The sequence below is a fragment of the Chelonia mydas genome, chromosome 16 (genome assembly GCF_015237465.2).
Source record: "Chelonia mydas isolate rCheMyd1 chromosome 16, rCheMyd1.pri.v2, whole genome shotgun sequence".
Taxonomy (NCBI): Eukaryota; Metazoa; Chordata; order Testudines; family Cheloniidae; genus Chelonia; species Chelonia mydas.
In genome coordinates, this window is record NC_057857.1 from 23,007,302 (window position 1) to 23,030,706 (window position 23,405).

At 46.4% G+C, this 23,405-nt stretch overlaps 1 protein-coding gene across 6 annotated transcripts in view; it reads right to left on the reverse strand.

The window, feature by feature from the left end:
- Nucleotides 1-23,405, reverse strand: part of NR6A1 (nuclear receptor subfamily 6 group A member 1) — a 189,246-nt gene that overhangs the window by 19,860 nt on the left and 145,981 nt on the right. For 4 of the 6 annotated variants that reach the window (XM_043530313.1, XM_037879720.2, XM_043530314.1 and 1 more), the window contains 5 exons: nucleotides 18,986-19,216; nucleotides 10,381-10,436; nucleotides 4,230-4,387; nucleotides 3,014-3,241; nucleotides 2,037-2,291 (listed from right to left, as the gene is read on the reverse strand). In XM_043530313.1, coding sequence (XP_043386248.1) covers nucleotides 2,037-2,291; nucleotides 3,014-3,241; nucleotides 4,230-4,387; nucleotides 10,381-10,436; nucleotides 18,986-19,216 — 928 coding nt within the window. The remainder of the gene's footprint in view (nucleotides 1-2,036; nucleotides 2,292-3,013; nucleotides 3,242-4,229; nucleotides 4,388-10,380; nucleotides 10,437-18,985; nucleotides 19,217-23,405) is intronic. The other 2 variants (XM_037879721.2, XM_043530315.1) reach the window with 2 other exon arrangements.

Genomic DNA, 23,405 nt, shown 5'->3' on the forward strand with positions numbered 1-23,405 from the left:
TTCCATCAGAATAGTTGGGGCAAACTTCTGTGAACTATATACGCTCAGACGGATGTGAAGAAAATGAAACCAGCCATTTCAATGACAAAAGTAAACTGAAGTCATGGGATCTCTCCCTCTGATCTCACAGGATCTGCCCTTTTTCCCATCTCAGGTTTCAAAAGGATATTTCAAATTGAGAATTATTTAAGGCCTCGTCTACAGTTTGAGCCCTGATGTTAAATTAGCACAGAAACTCTGCGTAGACTAGCTCTAGATGAGTCGTCTTAAAGGAGACATAAGTTTAAACCCGACATTTATGTTTTATACAAATAAAAATTGGAAGCTTGCGAGAGAGAAATCCTCATTTAAAAAGAACGGTATTTTTTTAAACTAAGAGATTTTTGAACATTTCCCTGAGTACAGGGAAATCCAAACATCACAACCACGTGGCAAGAGCAAGGGCCATGATTTTCAAAAGTGATGGCAAAGCTGATTGAAATTTTGAGTTGTGATTGTGAAATCACAAGTCACTAGACTAGATGTCTTTCCTTAAAACTCAAAATCTGGGCACTCAAAACTGAAAGCGAAATGGACTCGTTTAATTTCACAGTCCCAAGTGAAATGAAGTGTAAACAAACAGCAGAAGTGGCGCTGGTAGGTTGTAAGAACATCACGTGTGCTAGGAATGCAGATAAGGCATATTTCACATATCTAGGGTCTGATTTTCAGAAGTGCTGAGTCTCCATATCTCCAGTTGAAATCAATGAACTGTGGGGGCTCAGCACCTCTGAAAACCAAGCCAATGCTATGAACCTCAAAAGGGTCCTTTAATACAAGAGCTACATCCCCATTCATAATTCTTCACACCAGCTAAGGCTTTGTAGGATTTAAATGTTGCAATGTAACAGACTTTTGACTTTCTCCCATTTATGTCTGTCACCCTTGAGAGCAGAGCTGAAATGACATTCCTCAGCAAGCTAACTTGAATGGAGCACACTGAAAGGAGGCCAACCTGTGCACAGAAAGAGTCCAGCGGAGGGCAACAAAAATGATTAGGAGACTGGAACACATGAGTTATGAGGAGAGGCTGAGGGAACTGGGGATGTTTAGTCTATGGAAGAGAAGAATGAGGGGGGATTTGATAGCTGCTTTCAACTACCTGAAAGGGGGTTCCAGAGAGGACGGCTCTAGACTGTTCTCAGTGGTAGCAGATGGCAGAACAAGGAGTAATGGTCTCAAGTTGCAGTGGGGGAGATTTAGGCTGGATATTAGGAAAAACTTTTTCACTAGGAGGGTGGTAAAACACTGGAATGCGTTACCTAGGGAGGTGGTGGAATCTCCTTCCTTAGAAGTTTTTAAGGTCAGGCTTGACAAAGCCCTGGCTGGGATGATTTAATTGGGGATCGGTCCTGCTTTGAGCAGGGGGTTGGACTAGATGACCTCCTGAGGTCCCTTCCAACCCTGATATTCTATGATTCTATGACAAGGTTTTCCGGAGAGAGTCGATTCTTTCTATTACAGTTTTGAGTAATTGCCCACCTCCGCAAATAGACTTTAAGTTTCAAATATCTAAATGGCTTTCAGGAGATGGAGAGGCCTAAGGACAGCATTGGGGTTAGGGCTGCAGGCAGAACAAAGGGAATGCACCCTACTCCTGGGGAATGGCAGGCATCACTCCCTAGGCAACCCTTCGGCAGCTGATTGACAAGATCCAGAGGGCGTTCCACACAACCAACCCCACGCAGGGATTTTGAGATGGGTAGAAAGGGAAGGTACCCCTCCTTTGCTCACATGCTCCCCACCAAAAATTTCTTCTCTTAAGCAATGATCCCTACACATACATATAAAAGATTTCAGAGTGATTTACAAGGGTGGGGACTATAATCCTTTCATACCAAGATGGAAAGTGAGATGCCAGCTGAGAGACTTGTCCAAGGATAAACAGTGAGTCAGTGGCAGAGCCAGGAACAGACCCTCTTCCCCCCCCCCCGATCCCCCCAACCCAAATGACTAGATACTGCTACAGCCCCAGAAGATTTAACCCACCACCTCACCTGTGCAGCTCATCATCAGAGGGAGAGTACTTGGAGGTTACATCAGCAAGGTCACCAAAGATCTGTTTACTGTAAACGGTTAGTGAGGACAGCAGAATCAGCTCCTGCCATGTGGAACTTAGCAGGCAAGTATAGTCCTTGATTGAGAGTTCACAGAAGAATGGCAGCTTCTTAATCCAAGCAATCTGCCTGAAAAGCAACTCATCTGCAAGACGACACAGCAATGCAAACAGCTCTGCCTGAGTCACTTTATACCTGCAGTAACAGTTAATAGGAAAACATAAAAATGGATTAAAAACATTGGAACACAAGGCACCAGGACAACAAGATAACATCTGCGTGTGTCTTAATTCCTGGTGACCACAGTGTCACCCAGTGGTGAGAACAGCGACTGACTGCTGGCTTTTCTGCTCCTGAGCCCACAGATAGCAGGTGATGAAAGGTACCATCCCTGCACCTGTGTTTTTCCCCAAAGAAGAATGCCATCCCTGCAGATGCTGACTGAACCTAACTAGCAATCTTCTCATTCTACCAGCAGCTCTGCTCTCAGGAAGCCTCCTGCAGTCCTGGATACCAGACAAATTAACAAGCTGCTGCTGCTTCCCATTTACAAGGGAAGCGGACGCTGTACTCCAGAGATGTGCAAAATATTATGCAAAGAACAGAAAAGTGATTTCACTTGTGAAATAGATCCTCTCAGCCTACAGACATTAGCATCACAGTCTCAGCTCTAGCCCTTGGATGACATTCTTTGGCTACTGGCTTCAGAATCAGGCATAGTTTATTTAATTACCTATACACATGCAAAATTAAGAGATCTGTAAATACAATGTTATTATGAATTTAAATACTCAAAAGGTGTTCCCCCAATAACACTAATTTATGCACGTTCCATGTGCTGTGCATACAGAGACAGTACCGGCATTACAATGGAGTGGCTCAGGGCAGCCTCACTCCACCAAATCACGTGCACTTACCCATCTTCAATAAGCATTGGAGTGCCAAGTGGTTCCAGGTCCTCAGCTGACACTAACTGATTGATAAGACTATGTGATTGGGGATCTAGGCTTCGGGTCTGTGGGGGCATCAGAGCTGAGTGAGCAGAATAGTTAAAAAGGTGCGGTAGGTACTGATAGTGCGTGGACACTGGAGTCCCAATATATTGATCCCTGAGTGCAGTGAATCCATTCAGCTCCACAGACCTACTGAAAAGGGAAGATCTATTTAATAGACTGGACAAACTCCATCTAATTCATTACAATCTTTCATCCAGCTCAGGGACAGATGGAAATAATGCTTCACAGAAAAGAAAAGGGATGAAAAATCCCTTCTGGTTAAATTCTGTGGTGAAAGCAATCAAGAGCATGCAGACAAGCTGCTTCATACTTGCATCATGTCCAGCCTGACCTCCATGCTAGTTCCATTTACCGTGATTTTCTAGAAACTCTGCCGCTTAGAAAGCATTCTTAGATTAAATCACATAGCCAAGGTTTGTGCTAAGCATTTCCATCTCTATTTACTGAAAGGCCCAGAATTTAGGTTTGTGAATAAAAAGGTTTACAAAACCTATGAATAAAAACATTTTCATTTACATTTTTAAAACAACTGATAATGGAAGAGTATGTGTGTGTGGGGGGGACGGAAAGAGGGCTGGGGCGGGGGGGGGTGGTGGTGGTGGTTTGGCATTTAAACATTCTTTCCCGTGTTTGCAACCCAAGTACTGAAACAATGTGCTAGGGGACGGGAACCTGAGAGTAACACAAACTATAAAGTAATTAGAAAATCAAATAAGCTGACTAGCTCATTTTCAACATACAAACAAAATGAAATGGAAGAAAGTAAACAGACAGCTTTAATACTGAAAGGTAAATTATGTGTATAAAATTTTCAGATTTTCATAATCTGAAGTGGTATTAAAACAGACTAAAATATTTGCTTTAAATGTAAGACCTTTAACCCAACGTTTCTTTGTCAATCTTTCATGAGACTTTTACTCTCAGATCACACTGGATTGATCTAACACAGTGTATATGTCTCTAGCTAAAATATGTTTACAAAGGAGGTCAGCATTCGCAAGATGTGTTTGAGTTACACATCAAAATGCTCATTTTCACTTTTGGCCCAAAATGCAGCCCCCGGAGAAATATAGGCAGAGTTACATTCATCTGAAATTCTTTCAATGGAAACTCCCACCTTGAAGACGGAGTAGAAACAGGTGATGGCTGGTTGCTCTCAGAAACTCCATTCCCGGGAGAACTATGGTCACTGTCTCCATTGTTACTCCAAGAGATGTTTGCCTCCCCCTCAAATTCTTGTCCAGACATAATTCTTTCAATCTCCTCCTCTGATATCTTTTGGGTAAAAATTACTACATTTAGTGAAACTTATTCCAGCCAAGCACAGAATTAAGCAAGACTGAGCTGCACATACTGCTGGAGCTCTACTGCTACGTTAGCATGGAAAAATTACTAAAACCTAGAATTTTTGAGAGGGGTCTTTTACATGGGAGGAACATTCAAACACACTTAAAATCTTCCATGCTTTTCTTATTGGTTTCCTATTTTTTACTAATGAGAGATTTGTTTTTAAATAAGGATTACAGAATTATATGACTGCCCAGTCATAACAGTACAAGCCAAGTGAAGTCAATGTGGTTCTACTTAGGGGAGGAAGTTAGTATAAATGAGGCCAGAATGAGAGTGTAAGGCAGAAAGAGAAAGTTACTGACCTTATAGAAACTGGAGGTTCTTTGAGATGCGTGGTCCCTATCTGTATTCCACTGAGTACGCATGTGCTCCACGTACCAGGAACTGGAGAATTTAGAAAGGGCATCCATTGGTCCACACATGTGCCCTGGCTCACTTCATGCCTCCGACAGAGGAGATAAAGCACGGGGCAGACCGACCACCTCTGTCTTCTCCACTGCAAATCAGAGAAGTTCCGAAGCAGAGGGGAAGGAGGGCAGGCAGTAGAAGTGGAATACAGATAGAGACCACACATCTCGAAGAAGCTCCAGTTACTATAAGGTAAGTAACTTTCTGTTCTTCGATAGCTGGTCCCTTTGTGCATTCCATTGTGGGTGACTGACAAGCAGTACTCGAATAGGAAGAGTGTGTTAGGTCAAAGATGGCAGAGCCAAATGAAGGACTGATGTTCCAAAAGATGCAATCAGCAGAGGAGTTCTGTACCAAGAGACAGTGTCAAGCAAATGTATGGACTGAGCTCCATGTAGCTGCCTTACAAATATTAAATGGAGGCACCTCTTGAAGTGACACCATAGATGTTGCTTGCGCTCTTCCCCATGAGGGGAGATCAGACAGCTGACAGAGCAAAATACAGCCAGAGACCCATTCTGAGATTCTTTGAGAGGATATATCCTGACCTCTGACCCTTTCTGCTATGGGATTTCTTGATTGTTTCCCTTCTTTGCAGGTAAAAGGCTAAGACTCGCTGAATGTGAAGGGAATGCTGCCTTTCTTCTGAGGATGTGTGAGGTTTTGAGAAGAACACAGGTAAGTGGATACACTGGTTCAGGTGAAACGCAGAGACTACTCTGGGAATTAATTTAGGGTGTAGACATAATGAAACTCTGTCCTTATGAAATATAGAATAAGGAGGACCTACCATCAATACCCCAAGCTCATCAACCCTCCTGGCTGAGGTGATGGCTACGAGGAATGCAACCTTCAGGAATAGGACAGACATGGAGCAAGAAGCTAATGGTTCAAAAGGAGGATTAGTTTAGAGAACAAGGTTCAAGCCCCATTGAGCACGAGGCTTTTTTTGTTGTTGTTTTTTTAAAACAGGCAGAAAGGTTCTGATTGACTAGCAGATTCTGGAAAGGCCTAGAGGGCGTGCAAAGATCAAGCAGCTCTGTGAAGGCAGATGGTATGCACTGATTGCTGCCAAGCGGATCCATAACGAATTGACAGGCAAACCTGCTGTCTTCAAGGAAAAAATATAGTCCAGAATGAATGGAATATCTGTGGCTTCTGGAGAAATAGGCCAAGATAAATGCTTCCCCTTGACTAGGTAACATTTCCTAGTGGAATCCTTCCTATGAGGAAAGACATTCTGCACAGCTTCAGAACATGACTGCTCTAAGGATAACGCCCATCCGAAAACTAGGCTCTGAGGTGAAGCAGCCGTTGGCTGGAATGCCTGATAGTGCCATGCCCTTGAGTCAGGAGACTAGGAAAATATAGGAATGTGATCGGTGCCCAAAATGCCATGGGAAGGAACCAAAACCATCTGGGCCAGTTGGGGGCAATGAGATTAACTCATGCCCTTTCCCGCCAAATCTTGTGCAAAACTCGAGGCAGAGGAGTGGTGATAGAGGGAAGGCATAGTTCAGATGATTGACTATGGAAGTAGCGTTGCCCTGTGAGTGGCAACTCAGGGCTCCTCTAGAACAGTATATGTTGCACTTTCTAGTTTGTTGGAGAGGAACAAGTCCCTGGTGGGGTCCCCTGTGGAGCAAAAATATTGTTTACCACAGAGTCATGGAGCTCCCACTTGTGATCAAATGCAAAGTGTCTGCTGAGAGAGTCCACTAGCACATTCTGGTTTCCTCAGGGGTAGACACTGACAGGGTAATCTGATTGCCAATGCACCCGTTCCGCAGGCTGACCACTTCTGCACATGGCAAAGGGGAGCGGGCAGGCGGGGCTCACTCCTTGTTTGTTGTTGTAAATACGGCTGTGATGTTGTCTGACACAGAGAGCATGGTGACCCTGAACAAATGGGAGAAAGGTTTTGCAAGATCTTCGAACTGCTTGTAACTCTAGAACACTGATGTGCATCTGGACTCTCAAGATGCCCAGATGACTTGCTCTGTATGGTTGTCCACGTGGACTCTCCAACCCAACAGTGACGCATTGATAATTACTGTCCTGTCTGGTGCACAGGCTACTGCTTATTGAAGACCAGTCTTGGCAACCATTTTCCCTTCATCTATGACAGCCTGGAAATGAGCTCTGTCCTGCTGGGGGAGACTGTCAAAGGAGTCTGTGAATTTTGAATAGTTTAGGAAGTCATACTTAGCCAATAGTGCTTGGTAGCTGGCTATTCTGAACTGGAGGCTAGAAGAAGAAAATAGTTTCTCCTTCCCAATAAGTTGAGATGCTTGCCCTCTTTATCAGTCAGGGTAGATTGCGGGTGTTACTGCCCAGAACTCTCTACAGCCATTTGGACCACCAAAAATTAGGAGTAGAGTGAAAGAACAGAAATTCCATCACCTTGGCTGGGACAGAGTACCATTTCTCGGCCCTCTTGGGCATGGAGATGCAGGTAGCTGGGGACTGCCAGACCACCTTAGCTGGCTCCAGGATAGTTTTATTAACCAAAAGCACTATTCTACTGGAGGCGGAGGGCTGAAGGTTGTCCAGGAGCTTGTGTTGAGGCTCCTGAACCTCCTCAAGAGGAATCTGCAGCTCCCCTCCAATTTTACAAAGCAGTTCCTTGAAGTGCTTATAGTCATTGGAGGAGGCTGGAGACATTGAAATCACTACCTCATTTGGCGATGAAGACAGCAATCTCGTCTGATCTTGTAGAACTGCTTGATCCAGTGTGTACTTCTATTCCTCAATAAAATCTGGGGGCAGCTCCAGTTGTCCCCTCAAAGGGGAGGGAAGGGGTGACTCTCCAGCAAACCACTGAGATGGTACTGGTCCCATGGCCCCCAGCGTGGCCAAAAGAATGGGTCAAATGGGGGTTGCTGTTGTCCCTAAGGCATGATGAGGCAGAGGTTGGTCCCAAGCTGTTCCAGGAAGGTGTTTTGGAGGAGGACATAATGATTCATCTCCTGGTGAGGAAAAAATTATTTTAGTTCCAACACGGTTGCCACTGTAGGGAAATCACAGCCCAAAGATGGATAGGGAGACAAACTCCTTCAAAAGGCCAGCTCCCCTGGTGGGAGATGGGGGAGGGATAGCTCAGTGGTTTGAGCATTGGCCTGCTAAAGCCAAGGCTGTGAGTTCAATCCTTGAGGGGGCCATTGAGGGACCTGGGGCAAAAATTGGGGATTGGTCCTGCTTTGAGCAGGGGGTTAGACTAGACCTCCTGAGGTGTCGTTAGAAGCAGCATAGGTCTCGTCTCTTACCAGAGCCACACTAGAGACAGCGTGCCAAAGCTGTTAAGTCCGATGGAACTGCATGTGACCAATGCTCTCAGCTACCGGTCTTCACTGGTGCCGGGGGAAGTCAGGGCTTGTGCTCAGGAGGTACTAGTCCACCCAATCATGACATGGTGCCAATGAAGCCCTATACTTGTGGGCTCCCTTATCATGCCCCAGACTTAGTATGTACTAAGTTCCCTTGGGCTGAGTTAGTGCTCAGTTTACGCAGGGCTACATATGACTTTTAAGTGGATTTGGAGGAAGACTTATCCTCTTGCTTATGAGAATGCTCCCTGCTCTCCCAACAAGACCCTACTGAGGGATCTGTGAGGGTAGACTCCTTCGTTCCTGTTTCAGACCTCATGGAAGTAGGCATGCTGCTTGCTGAGTCAGCCCAAAATGGGGGGGGAGAGGGAAGGGTCCCTCAGCCACAGTCTGATAGTGGTCTCATGGCCCTTTCCATTAGGTGCTTCCTAGGGGGAAATTCCACTCTTTCAGGGTATGGCTGGAGAACAAACAGATACCGCACCTTGCTGCAATGTGGGCTTCCCCGAGACAGTACAAGCAGCATTGGTGGTTTTCACTGATGGAGGCGGATCACAGGCAGGAAGCACAAATTTTGAAGCCCATAGTCCTGGGCACAGACCAGTACCCAAAGGAAGTCTGGGGAAGAGGTGGTGCTTCCCAGGTCAGAGAGACTGGCTAACTATAAAACACTAAAACTGGCAGATAAAAACTTCAAAACTCTTGAATACTAAAACTATTTAGAGATATCTAAATATACTTTCACAGCTAAAGAAAAAAGCTGAAGCATTCGAAACAGGAGTGTCCAACCCGGATCAGGAAGTGGTGAGAAGGAACCGGAGAGGCAGTCAATCTGCCCTACCATTTATCTCCTCAGTCGCAGGCACAAGGTGAGCCAAGGTACATGTGCGGACCAATGGACACTGCTTTCAAGATTCTCCAGCTTCAGGCATACCCACAGCATACACACAGTGAGATGCACATCAGACTAGCACTGGAAGAGCAATTACTAGATCTGGACCATTTTGCTTCCTTACAGCCCACAGCATTTCCCTATGATTTAACTGCATGTGTCTGGAGAGGTGAACTTGTCTCAGGCAGCGAAATTTGGAATTAATATTCCAGAAGCAGCAGCTGGGCTGGGATCAGTATTATTCAGATATTTCTCTCCTCTTTTTTTTGTATACAAACCATATTTCCTTTCCTTCCCGTCCACTCCAGTTCTGTGCTGTAGTGAGTAGAGATTTTCATAGATGCACAGCCATTGACAGTGTCATGTAAAGCTCTTTCTATATTATTAAAATAAATAGTATTTTTAAAATAGCATTTCTTGCTGCAGGCTGGAAAATGGCAAATCATTTCTCACTTGTTCAGGAGAAGCTATTGTGCCAAATTACCTAGCATTTTATAAGACATCTCCAGACATGCTGCCCCATCAATCAGGAAGACATTTATTGGGTACCCCACTTGCAACAACTTAAGAAATTGTGGTATGGACACTGCAAGATTTACTGGGAGCTTTGCAGGGATTGAAGTGCTTGTCCTGACTTACGAAGGACAGAAGGTTTCCTACAGTCTGATCAAGTAGTTTAGAGATTGTCATTTTATTCATGTAGCCAGCTGATAACCTGTAACCCACTGGGGCCATGTCATGTCTCTAGGGCCAGGCAAGAACAGGGCTTTATTTACAAATCTACTGCCTAAATGGAATGCATCCTTAATGACACGGGGCTGGCTGGAAGATTGTCACCAAATTAATTCAGGCCTAAATCTTGGGCCTGGTTGCTTCCATGGCACAGAGCCTTGAGATGCTAAGTAACCGTCCTGGGTTCTGCAGTGCAGCAGCCAACACAGATCCTAAAGAGAAATATCCAGCACATTCAAGGCAGTCCTGAAACACCTACATACCCCCCAACTCCAACTCAACCCCTTCTCCTGGGGTGTGTTGTCCACAACTGTGCCTCATGCAGCAGTTAGAGGCAGCAGAAATGATGTCAAGGGACGCTCTGATCACATGCAGCCTCCCGGCAGGATAGCAATGTTTTCTCCCCTTCAAAGCCTTAATGACTGGGTCACCTTCCCCATTTCCTGAAGTAGCACGATGGTGTCTTTGTACAAATGTGCTGTGGTGTCATGTGATTAAAGCCTAACAAACAGTACAGAAGCTGAAGAGCACTGCACTAGGGAAAATGAAAATACGCTTACCTGGACAGGTCCAATACTTTTGTTCCTGCCTCCTGGCATGCCATCTTCTCTGATTGCTGAAAGGGAAGAGCCAAACGCTAGTTAGGAACACCACTATTCTTTCGCATTCTGGAATGCTATTACACAGAGAACACCTGGCCTGCAGGAAATTGCCTGTTGTCTAGAGAGACATTGAATCGGAGTTTTATTTTGTTAATTAAGGCAGCTCACGTGTATTTCCCCCCGGGGGAAAGGAGAGGCTGTGCAGTATGCACTGAGATTCCCACTTGCAATGGGAACCACAAAAATATTTACTTGGCTGACAAGGGCAATCAGAGATTTAAGTAACATTTATATAGCCACTGCAGATCCTCAAGTGAAAGGTGATGTAGAAATGAAAAAGTACCATATCACCACCAACTGCCTGAAAATTCAAGAGATGATAAAGGGAAAGCACCCCACTGTACCACTAATGAGAACTGGTTGAAGTAGCAATGTTCTCCACAACAGGGTGTGTCCCCCCTTCACTAGTACTGGGATGTATACGCCTATGCCAGTGGTGGGCAAACTTTTTGGCCCGAGGGCCACATCCAGGTGCGAAACAGTATGGAGGGTGGGGTAGGGAAGGCTGTGCCTCCCCAAACAGGCTGGCCACGGCCCCCTATCCGCCCCCTCCCACTTCCCGCCCCCTGCCTGTCCCCCTGAAAACCCCAACCCATCCAACCCCCCTGCTCCTTGTCCCCTGAACACCCCCTCCCGGAACCCCTGCCCCTAACTGCCTCCCCGCTCCCCAACCGCCCCCCCCCCAACCTCCGCCCCATCCAACCTCCCCCTGACTGCCCCCCAGGACCCCCTGCCCCTTAACAACCCCCCCAGCCCCCTTACCATGCCGCTCAGAGCAGCATGTCTGGCCGCCACTCCACCAGGCCGGAGCCAGACACGCTGCCATGCTGTCCTGCATGAGCGTGCAGCCCCGCCACCCAGAGCGCTGCCGGCGTAGCTGTGTGGGAGGGCGGACAACAGGGGAGGGGCTGGACGCGAGGCTCCTGGGCCAGGAGCTCAGGGGCCAGGCAGAACGGTCCCACAGGCCGTAGTTTGCCCACCTCTGGCCTGTGCACAATACCAATAGCAAACACCTCTCTGGATTAAACCAGGGTCCTGTCAGAGTGTTAACTGATTCCCTCTAGTGTTGAGGCTGCAGACAGCACAAAAGACAAGAGGCTTTCATCCCTGCTATTGCACAGGGTAAGGTCTCCTCAAGACACCACAGAGCATGGAAAGGACACACTTTACAAGTTGCCTGTATGTGAACCAGTGACTTGAAATCCTAGCTGTTCGACTAGGTAAGCAGTTTTGTTCCAAAAGGAGGAAGCCCTTTGAAAGGCTTCTAAATAGTGAGGTTGCATTTCTTAAAGGCTCACAAACCATTTATAGAAAGTCTCAACTGTATTCAATTTAGAGCTAGTTTCACCTCTATTTGGCATTTTCTCTATTCTCCCACAACCCCACTTTCTTCTATTACCAGGGAAATCCTGCATGGGAAAAGGACCATTGTGCCAAAGGATTTCAACTGCTCCTGCTGCTTATTCTTCCAGCTGAAGCCCCTCTTAAGTTTGTGAAATTGTGACCCAATAACCCCTTAATGCTGGCAAGGAGGTTCCAGGAATGCCCTGATTCTGGTAGGTACATTCTGGTTTACCACAGAATGTCACCTGAGGTCTTTAGTGAAAGATCAGTAATGCTGGTCGTTAGTATCACACTGAAATGTACGTACTGACATTGTATGAAGTTACATATATAGACAGAAAACAGGTTCCTAGAGCCCATACAAAGGTCTGAGTCTCCAGCAGAGGTGAAAACTAGACAAGAGGTGTTTATTCACCTGTCTCTCTGTTACGATGCAAATTAAGCACTGCGAGTTAACACTCATTTATATACAAAGTCAATGGAGAGATGTGAAATCAACAGGGAAGCAGCGCAGAGGAAAAAACCACAGGTGGTTATCCTGTCTCTGAGGACAGACAATGAACATTGGGGAATTCAAGCAGAAGGCAAAAAGGGGCATCCCCATATCCTGCATGTAGGAAGCAAATGGACAGCGTGTTTACATAATTGAAAATGAAATCTCATCCAGTCTTGATTGAAACACTGCAAGGCACTTTGGGGGTGAGATAAATCTTTTTAGCCAGGAGGTTAGACTGTTAGTTAACTTTAGTCCCTAGAAAGCATGCTACAATTTTGTTTTATATGTAACCACCATTTGTTTCCACTATTCATACTTACTATCGCTTGAATCTTGACTTTTTGACAACAAACATTCTTGTTTTCACCATAAACATATCTCAGTGCTGCGACCAAGGTGCTTATCCGGAGTCAAATCATACAAAATGGTGCATATACCATGGGTGTAGTTTGGGGAGGTGGGAGTGGGGTGTTGTCCCCCAAACTGCAAGCCTCAGGCAGGCGTGAAATTTGCTCCCACATGAGCAGCCCTGTTGGCCTGACTGGTGCTTCCCCCCCTCCAAATATAGAAGTCAAACTACACCTATGGTGTACACTGTTCTTTGGGGCTGCAAATCTGGTATTTCTGTGAGTGTTCAGCAGATGAGTCGCTGACCATTACAGGGAAATGCTTCAAAGGGACTCAAGGACTGGAGTGCACATATTGTAAGGCAAGGTAAGAGCTGGCATAGCCCAGAGGAGCGTGCTTGAGTGACTAACAGGTGGCGCTGTCACGGAACTGACAGCCCGTTAGGCATAAGCAAAACTCCCTCAGGCTGGAGGGAGGGGGTGAAACAAGATGACCCTTAGTCCTGAGTATCCTGAGAATCGACACAGGTCACAGTCCCTTTCCTGGCCACCCACCGTAGACACAGCTCGATGTGGAAGACGACTCATCCCAGGCGCAAAGCAGCCTCTGGCTACTGTGGGGTACCCTCACCCTCCCTCTGCAGGAGCTGATGAATGACTCATGCAGCAGTGCACGGTAAGGGGGCAGGAGTAAAAAAATAAAATAAAAAATATATAAAAAAATCCAAGGACAAACTTCAGCCCCAGTACGAATAATCCCAGGGAAGCCTAGTGACTCCCAGTAGCAAGTCACTGTTTCAACAGGGGTTCTCCAACGTTTTCATTCTTCAATGCACTTCATAGGTGTGATGACTTCAAGGTATGTTCACCCTGCAGCTCGGAGCAGGCCTTGCAACCAGGGCAGAGAGACTCACACTTGCGGGGCTTGAGCTAGAGAGCTAAGAACAATAGTGTGGACGTTGAGGCTCGGGATCCAGCTCGAGCTGTCAAGCCTACCTGACTCCCAAGGCTTGAGAGGCCCATCTGCAGCCTGAACCACAAGGCAAGGGAGAAGCTACCACAGCCAAAGCTGTACAGATAAAAGGGCATCACCTCTGGTTGGGCAGCCTGCGGACTGGCACTCAGGCGAGGAGGCAGCAGCAGCATTCTTCATTAGCCTCAGGAGGGAGAAGATTCCATCCACAGCCCCGTAAAACCAGGCTGCGTTAATGAAATACAGAATGCCTGAAGGATGCCTAGGAGCTAGCATCACACACATGGGGTCTGTGTTTTACAGCATGCCCTGTCACTCCAGCACTGCCCACCTCCCTGCTGAACTGGTTTGACAAGCTGCCAGCCATCCTTCAAAATAGGCATGTGCAACCAGAAGAGCAACTACAGTCTCCAAATGAGCAAACACCTCCTACAACCTCCTGTACTCTTGGGCCTATTCTGTCCACCCGCAGCACTGAATTGTAATGGTTACCCTGAACACTCAGTCACTGAACGGGATCTTCCTCTTCATTTTGTTTGCTTATCTGATTTTCACAGCAAAGGTGTAATCCAGATCAGGGCTCTAGCTGATGCAAGCCCCATACTTTGTACTCACCGATACTACTTTATTCAGAGATCTGCAGAGATGCTGCACATCTGGCAGCAGCAGTCCTTTTTACTGTTCAGCACCCCTATTTTGGACTCCCTCTTTCTTTACGCAATAGTAATTACAAGGTGCTTTGCCTGCCTCAAGGTGTTTTTTTTTTTAATCATGCTTGGAAACGTCATTTATTTAGTATGTTTTCAATTGGGATTTTTGAGAGAGATTTTTGTTACCCCTTGTGAAGTGCTCCCAGTTCTGTAATGCCTGTAGACGTGATGTTTGGTGATGGGTCACAGGTTGGGGACAGTTCTGTTAACCTGTGTAACATTTCTTTCATGACTTACATGCTAGAAAATGCTTGATGCTAAAACAGGCTGCTCTCCAAGCATTCCTGCACTACCTGTCTTGGTTACCAGGCCCTGTCAAAGGCTCTTCAGGAGAGAAATGGCATGTTGGACTCCTTGTAAGCTGAATGCTAATGGGCCTGTCGACCCTACAAAAATATACGTTTAGACATGGTTGTGAAATATATTTGTGGTCCAATCATGCTATAACTTTTTTTCTGGCCAATGAGGACAGAAAATAAACCACTGTGAAATTATGCTTGAACCCTGGGGTAAAAAAAATGAGCAACTTTCCTGTCCACCCAACAGCCATATAACAACACATCTGAGCAACAAACATCTTTGAAGATGGTGAGTTGATAAGTCACACAGGTCTTGTTTGGACACCCCCCCAGTTTAAATTTATTTATTTTTTTATACACACAACTGAAAAGCCATCCAGCCTGGAGCATTGTGAACAGCTATAAATAATGTTGTTACCAGTCACCCTTTTTTTAACCGTTCTAAAAGAACATCTGGGTTTTCATCTACAGAAAAAGCCCTAGCTATTTGACTTTGCTCTTCAGTGAGATTAATTAATGGAGTTTCCCAGGAGAAGGAAGGAAAGAGAGGAAAACTAGTCTTTTTCACTGTGGTATGCCTGAGCAGTGGCCAGGAGATGTCGCTGTTTCCTTCTGAACGAGCAGCAGCTAAAGTCTCCCCTATGTACTCCCTATGTACAAAGGCAGATTAAAGAATTCCCGGAATTTACCGGAGCCCACTGAAAACTGGGACTCTATCTTTCATTGCAGGGCAGAGACTTGGAATGGAGTCAGTCCAGGGAAAGGGGAGCTAGCAGGAATGAGGCCTGCATCACTTCACAGTAATCCCCCATTGGCCACTCAAGGAGCAATGGAGATTTAAACTTTTGTGGGTCGATATTTAAAGAATACATTACTGTAGGGTTTTGATAATGTCTCTGACAACTGCTAGGGGAAGGTGGTGCATTTCTGGTGTGGCAAGGGCCTCTCACCGATAGACTCAGCATTATCATAACATCTACAAGAAGGTAGGAGGCAAAGCACACCAACCAGTGGTCGCCAACCAGGAAAAGTAAAGCGACCATTTCTCCAACCCTGGGGAGTTTTGATCATTCAGAACACAATTCTCCAAGTTTAAATTTAGCCAGGCCTAACCATTGTTCCCACTGAGCAAAATGCCCTTGGATCTTTTATGAGCACAAATGGTCAGGGCATCATTTTTTTCATCTCATCTCTAACACCATTTACTGTAATGAAGTTTCACTATAAAACAGTATTTGTGGAGCTCTGGATTTAGTGACTGTATAACATATTCTGTAAGAACACCTAAGAATGAATTTGGTGATGGCTTTCACATTCGTGATAACAAAGTCTTAGGAGAATTAATAGCTGGGTTTAAAAGAAATGACATTTCTGCTTCTGAATCCAGGAAACAGCTTTTCCCACAAGGACTACTCATTTGCCTTCTGAGGCCTAATACCCTCTATGCATATCAAAGGAGAGAGCCTGAACAATCACTATATTACAGCTTCACCTCGTTCTAGTCAAATTTCCTGTTTGTTGTTGCTAAGCTAAAAAAAATCTGCTTTTAAAAAGTTTAGGAGGCCACATTGCCAAGGATTTAAATGGTCAAAATGTTGGTGCGCCAGTGAACACAAATGCATACCAAAATCAAACTAGGAAGGTTAGTTTTTAAAAATCAGTTCTTCATTCCAGGGAAGAGTAAAAACAATCCTTGTCAAGTTAAAACAGGGAGTTGATGGGCTAATTAACCACATTAAAACTTCTTTACAAGAGCACTTTTCTATTTAAATTAAAAGCCCGCCTCATGTGCGCGCCCTAGATTACAAAAACCCTGCATGGCCCATTTAACCACACACCAGTCATCCCCTGATCAAAATGACAACCATATTATCTGATGCTGCATGGCATTTTAGAACCATTGCTTCTGTCAGTGTTCAGATGAAAGGAAATATAACAAAGATTTACTTTAGGTCTTTTCACAGACAATGTCTAAACTGAATATTCCATTATAAAACTGTCGCCCGTAACTCCTCTCCCTTCACTGACTAGGTCAGTTTTTGGACCGTCATTTCTGTGGCCATTCCACCACCATTTTAACAGCTATATGATACAAAGGCAGTAAGCTACCACACGAACTAACACAAATGGATTTTCTCCTCAGCAGTAGAGGGGCAATCACAGCCGACTAAAGAAGAAGCTAATGCAACAGGTTTTCAAACTGATCAGTGTGTTCCACACTTGATCTACCTAAGGAGATTATATGACAGAGCTCCCCAAATTAGAAGTGCAGAGCTCCTACTTTGCATCACCCTGCTTGGTGAAACTGTACCTGGCAGAAAAGTGGTAGACTGTTAATGAACTATTATGATGTAAGAGCCACCTCATGAAGAAAGTTCCAACTGTAAGAGGACACATTCTTTGGGGGATGATTGAGGAAGGGTCCAACTATGGCCTGTGATTAAAAGTCAGGCATTCCTGATGTCCGTGAAATCTTTTCCTGTCCCTAACTTTCAAGGCCTTTCTGTGGTCTCCAGGGATTTTTTAAAGGGCTATTTAAAGCTGTTTCAAGGAGGAGTACTCCAGCAAATGGTAGCTGTAGTAAAAGTCCCTTCCCCTACCCATTCCAAAAACATTTGTCCTTGCTAGGACGTCATGTTTGGTTACGTTTTAAAAATCAAGTCAGTTTTCTAATTCTAGTAATGGAGGCACAAACTCAGGTTTCCTTTGCACGGCATAAACGAGCTGGCACAGATTCAAAAGTGAAAGAGAACATGCAAGGAGGGTGCTGCACTGTTACCCTCATTGAGTAGCTGATTATGGTAAACAATTTTAATTCCCATTTTTAAAATGGTGTCAGCTCTCAATCCCCCCCCCCACGCGGCCGTTGCAACTCCATAGGTTTTTTTGACAGAACTGGTTTGGAGCAAGCACACACAGGCCTGGTCTACACTAGCCTCTCTTCCCTAAAATTTAAGGCAGGAGATGAGAACTGTATTCCCACAGAAAGCACAAAAGACATTTAAGTAGAGCCCTGCAAATCTGCGGATATCCGCAGACCATTCTTGCAGATAGTAGATGGGATGCAGAAACAGCAGCAAAGGGCTCTACTCACCGGTGGCCCCTGGCCTGTGGTGTCCGGCTCGGGCAGCCAGGGGGCATATCGCACTCAGGGCCAACAGCCAGGGCTGGGCGGCACCCGCTCGCTGTGCGGCTTCTTGTCCAGCAGCTCAGACCCTTCGGGCAGTGCCAGCATCCTCACCATAACCCGGCCCGGCAGCACTGGCTGCGCTCCCAGTCCCGGGTCCGGCCTGCCGGCTCCTGGGCAGCAGGGCCCGCCCCCAGCCATGGGGATTGGAGCGGGCGGGGCCCCATCTCCATCCCTCTGCCCCTCTGTGATGGAACACACAGTGCTGCTGCCGTGTGCCATCGCTTGTGAGTCCCCGGGAGCAGCATGCGATGTGACGCCCCTTCCCTCTGCCCCCACCGCGCTGTCTCCTCGAGATTCTGCCCCTTACCCCCAGTCCCTACCGTTGCACTGACTTGTCCCCACCCCCAGCCCCTATGAGATGGCTTGCTGCTGCAGATGCAGACACAGGTAAAAGACAGCTAGCAGATTGAGTACCGGATCGCAGTTGATCTTGGAGGATGTGAATCGGGTGTGGATCCCGAGCAGAGCTCTACATTTAAGTAGGGAGGAAATTCATTGCTTGAGTTGGATTATCCTTCCCTACCTGCATAACACAAAAGCATGCCTATATTTGCCTTTTCTGTTAATAGGCAAATCACAAGTTTCTCACCCTTTGAGTGGTCAAATAAGATAATAGTCTCTCAAAAAGCTTACCTCTAAAATGAGAAGGTTTGAAAACTGTCACCCCAGAAAAGTAGTTTGGGGAACATGATAAACCCCTGAAAACTGGGAGTAAAAATGAAAATGCCTCCTCAGACACCAGTGTGTAGTGTCACTAGAAAGGACAATATGATACAGTAGTGTCAAAGCAGGTCAGTAGAATAGTTTGACAGGTCCTGTCCACATCCACCAAAGATTCCCAGAGCACAGCAAACACTGTTACTAAACTGAATCAATACTGTCTTTTGCACCAAACCAAAATTATAAGTGAAGGGGACACCCAGTCCCCTATGGGAGCAGAGAGAGTTATTCTTGTTAGTTTTTAACTGACTGCTTAAAGAAAACCAAAATGTTATGTTTTGAAGGTATTGAAAACTCAAACCAAAGAAGAAATCTTTCTACCCTCTCACAGAAAGAGGTGGCTTCTGTCACACAGAGGAACTTGCTGCAATGTCCTGCCCTGTGTGTGCACACTAAACAATTAAAGAAGCTTAATTCTCTTTACCTTTCCGATTCATCCCCATCTGGAGGCACTTCAGCAGCCTGCAATACTGGCATCTGTTTCGCTGTTTGCGTGACATGACACAGTTCTTGTCTCGACTGCATCTGTAAACCCGCTTGTTGCAAATGCTCCTTTTGAAAAACCCTTTGCAGCCTTCACAGGAGATGATACCATAGTGCAGACCTGTAGCTCTGTCTCCACAGATAAGGCAGGTTCGCTGATCAACCCGGTCATCTGGAAGAAAAACAACACTTTGTAGTTAGAAAATGGCATGCCTGAAAAAATAAATGATCTGAAACCTTCCTTATTCAGTGAGATATACATGCCTCCACCCTCGCACCCCATGCCTACAACAATGAAAATTAGATCACCGTACACCCACAAAGTAGAGCCTTGTGAAGCTCCTGGCATACACACACAGCATACTCCTGATAGCCCGAAGGGAACCCTTAGCACCAGTGAGATCCTACAGAATATGTCTGTGTGCACGGGAAAGACATCCCAGCTCAATCTCAGAAATGGCCTAATTTCAAATTAAATACTCAAGAAGATTTTAGCAGAAGTGTGTTGACACTGAAGACCTTTAACAAGAAAGGATGAGCATCTAATGGTTGAAATCCAAGCAGCAGAATGTCCTTGGGTAGCCACAGCATTGTTCTGTAACACTATCGCCCTTAAGGAAGGTGTGGCTAGATTAGATATATAAAACATGGTGTCTCCTGTAAGGAACTGACAGTGTTCCACTGTGGACTTAAGCATCACACAAGGATCTGACAGGGGAGTGCCAAACCTGCTTCTTGAAAAAAATCAAATCAAACAAACAAAACAAACAAAACCACACTACAAGAGAGAAATAGGGCAAAGAGACACACTACCTGCTCTTTCACTCTCCCCCTTCCATGTACCACTTACAGCCACTTGGATATTTCCCCTAACCCTGCCATCTGCTACCCACTAATAAATAAATGACCTAAGAAGTGGCCAAGAGAGATTGCATCACATTTACATCAGAATCCAATACCATGATAACACCATAGCAGAAAGATGCTTGTCTCCTTTCCAAGTAACGCAAAGAGAGGAGTTGAGATCAGTAGTGAAGGTTTCTTAACTGCACTAATATTGTCCCCACCCAGACTACAATAATTCAGGTGCTAGGCTTCTCATCAGTTTCAGTCTCCAAGGGGCAACAGAACAACAGATTATGAGCAGTGATTCATTATCAGCTAATACTGAGGTTTCTCCTTCCACTCCCAGGCCTGAAATCTTCAGTAACATGTTAAATCTAGACTTTCCAGGAGTCCCATTTGCAACCATAATAAACAAATAAAGCATTTCATTTCAATTTACACCAGGGGTTCTCAAACTGGGGGTCGGGACCCGTCAGGGGGCACGAGGTTATTATACGGGGGGGGAGGGGGGGTGGGCGGGGAGCAGTCAGCCTCCACCCCAAACCCCACATTGCCTCCAGCATTTATAATGATGCTAAATATATTAAAAAGTGTTTTTAATTCATAAGGGGGAGGGGAAATCGGACTCAGACGCTTGCTGTGTGAAAGGGGTCACCAGTACAAAAGTTTGAGAACCACTGATTTAGATTATTTCAGAGGAGATCAAGACCAAGAATTCTAATATGATCTGGTGGTGAGAAGGAAGAAAACATACAGAGGAAAGTCTAAGATGCCTTAAAAACAAACAAAACAAAAAAAAACCCCACAAAAGTGCCCCATTCACCCAATAAGTTAATTTAACAAAAAAATTATACAAATGTAAGGGGATTGTTGGCCCCTCACGGAAACTTGTGTGTTTTTTTGGTTGGCCCTCTCCCAGCACCGAAAGAAAGGGGAAGGGCCAATGAGATACCAAGACCCTGAGTCTGACAGTCCCCAGGGCCAATGGGGAGAGGCCAACACTCAGGCCAGCAGCCTGACTGAGAAGACAGGCAGGCCAATGAGGGCGTCTGGAGCACGGGGTCCCGTACTCCAGGTGAGCTGGAGCTGCCTGGCCAGACGGGCTGAGCTAAGGAGAGCGCAGAGCCAGAGCCCCAGCAGCAGCAGCAGCAGCCCGGGGAGCGGAGCAGCAGCCGCACTGAAGCACAGTGGAGCTGGAGCAGTCCAGAGCCAGACGCAGCGAGCAGCTGGGAAGCACAAGAGGGACGCCAGCAGAGGGCCCAGTGCAGGGAGAAGCTGCCAGCCAAGGGGTCTTGCAGGCTGGACTTGGAGAGGGATCATAACGAGGGCCCTACCAAATTCACAGTCCAGTTTGGTCAATTTCACGGCCATAGGATTTTTAAAATGGTAAATTCCATGTCGTCAGCTATTTAAACCTGAAATTTCAGTGTTGTAATTGCAGAGGTCCTGACCCAAAAAGGAGCTGTGGAGAGACTGCCAGGTTGCCGGGCGGGGTGGGGGGCTGTGGTGCTGCTACCCTGACTTCTGCACTGCTGCTGGCGGGGGGCTGCCTTCAGAGCCGGGCACCCGGCCACCAGCCGCCGCTCTCCAGCCACCCAGCTCTGAGGGCAGCGCAGGAGTAAGGGTGGCAATACCACCAGCCCCTAAAATAACCTTTTGACCCCCTGCAACTCCCTTTTTGGTCAGGATCCCCAAATGGAGAAATACTGGTCTCCCCCCACAAAATCTGTTTTGTATAGGAAAAAGCACACAAAAGACCAGATTTCACGGGGGGAAGCCAGATTTCACAGTCTGTGATGTGGTTTTCGTGGCTGTGAATTTGGTAGGGGCTTATTCATAACCCCGACAGAGGAGCTGACGCTGGGGGGAAGGGCCCTGCCAGAGCAAGTGTCTGACCTGCGGCATGCCTGCAGCCAGAGCTGTCCCTTGGGTACAGCGAATCAGGGCGACCGCCCCAGACCCCACGGGCGGGGAGGCAAGGCAGGAGGGCAAGTGGGGTAGGGAGGCTAATGGCATGCGGGCGGGTGGGCGGGGAGGCAAGGAGGAGCCCCCCTACCAGAACCTCTCACTCCCGCAGCAGGTCCCACCAATGAGCACCTCCCCCTCCCTCCCAGCACCTACCACGGATCGGCTGTTACGCGGAGTCAGGAGGTGCTGGGGGCAAGGAGCCAGGGCGCAGCTCACTCAGGGGTGGAGCTGGGCAGGGAAGAGACAGGGTGAGATGGGGCTTTGGGGGAAGGGGTGGAGTGAGGGCGGGGCCTGGGCAGAGCTAGGGGGAGCACCCCTGTCCCCCCCGGCAGATAGGTGCCAAATTTCTAATGTCCCAGGCCCCGCACCCCCCTAGGGACGGCCCTGCCTGCAGCACAAGTGAGGAACAGACTGAACTTCCCCTATGCTCCAGACATGTCTGGTTTTGGTTTCCCCATGCCCACAGAGTGGGATTACTGATTTCCTTTAACCTTACCCTTTTTTCCTTACTTTTTTAATCGATTGCTGTTTAATAAATTGTATTGCCTTTGAACTATATGCAATGATCAGTGGGTCAGGGAAGCGTCTAGAGTGGGGAAGAGTAATCCTGGCCCCTGTCCTAAGTGACCACAACAAGATTCGATGTTGAGCCCCCAGGAATCCTGGGCCCAGCCTTGTCAGGATTAAAAGGACACTGCCACACAGGAGAGTGGAAGGGGAGACTCCGAGGTCAGGCAGGCCTCTGGGTAAAGGGAGTGGGAGTGAGGACTCAGATCCTTTTGCTAGCCAGTTCCACCAGGGTAACGTATAAGCCAGGAAAGTCCCCCACAATAACGGGACAATTCCCTCGCTTACACAAGGGCTTGTCAAATTGTGGTTTGGGTTCTGGAAAGTGATGATTTTACGTTGCAATAACTGTCCTTCATTATAATACCCTAATCAAGTCACAAAAAATGCAATTTTTCTTTATTCCACATGCAACATTACAGCAGAATTTAAACCACCATACTTCAGTGTCAAAATGAGAGACTTCATGGCTTCCCATGATCCCATGTCATGTGTTTCTTTTAACTGTAGTTAATAAAGAATAGAGCTGAGATCAAAGGCTTGAGTGACACATTTCCTTACTAATGTGGTCCATGGATTTGTATTACCTCCAAGATCCATATTTTATTTCCAATTTAATCTTAGTTTTCATTTAAACATTCTGCTCAATATCAGATATTAACAGTAAATATGTGCCACATATTAGGAAAATGCAAATACCTGTCCAAAGCTCGGAGGAAAACACAAGTTTGTAAGAGATTAATTCTGGCAATGATGGATTTCAGATTCTCATGCAGACTCAAGGCACGACACTGGGGAGCATGAGCACATCAATTTAAATACTATGCTGCTTTTTTACTTATCCTAGAGATAGCACAGTACCTCAGAGAGGGGGAACAAGCAGCACTACCTCCTTAGTTCAACATTAGTGTAACAGGAGAGAATAGCACTCGGGGGCAGAGAGGAAAAGCGATACAGCACAGAGAGAGTGCAAACAGCAG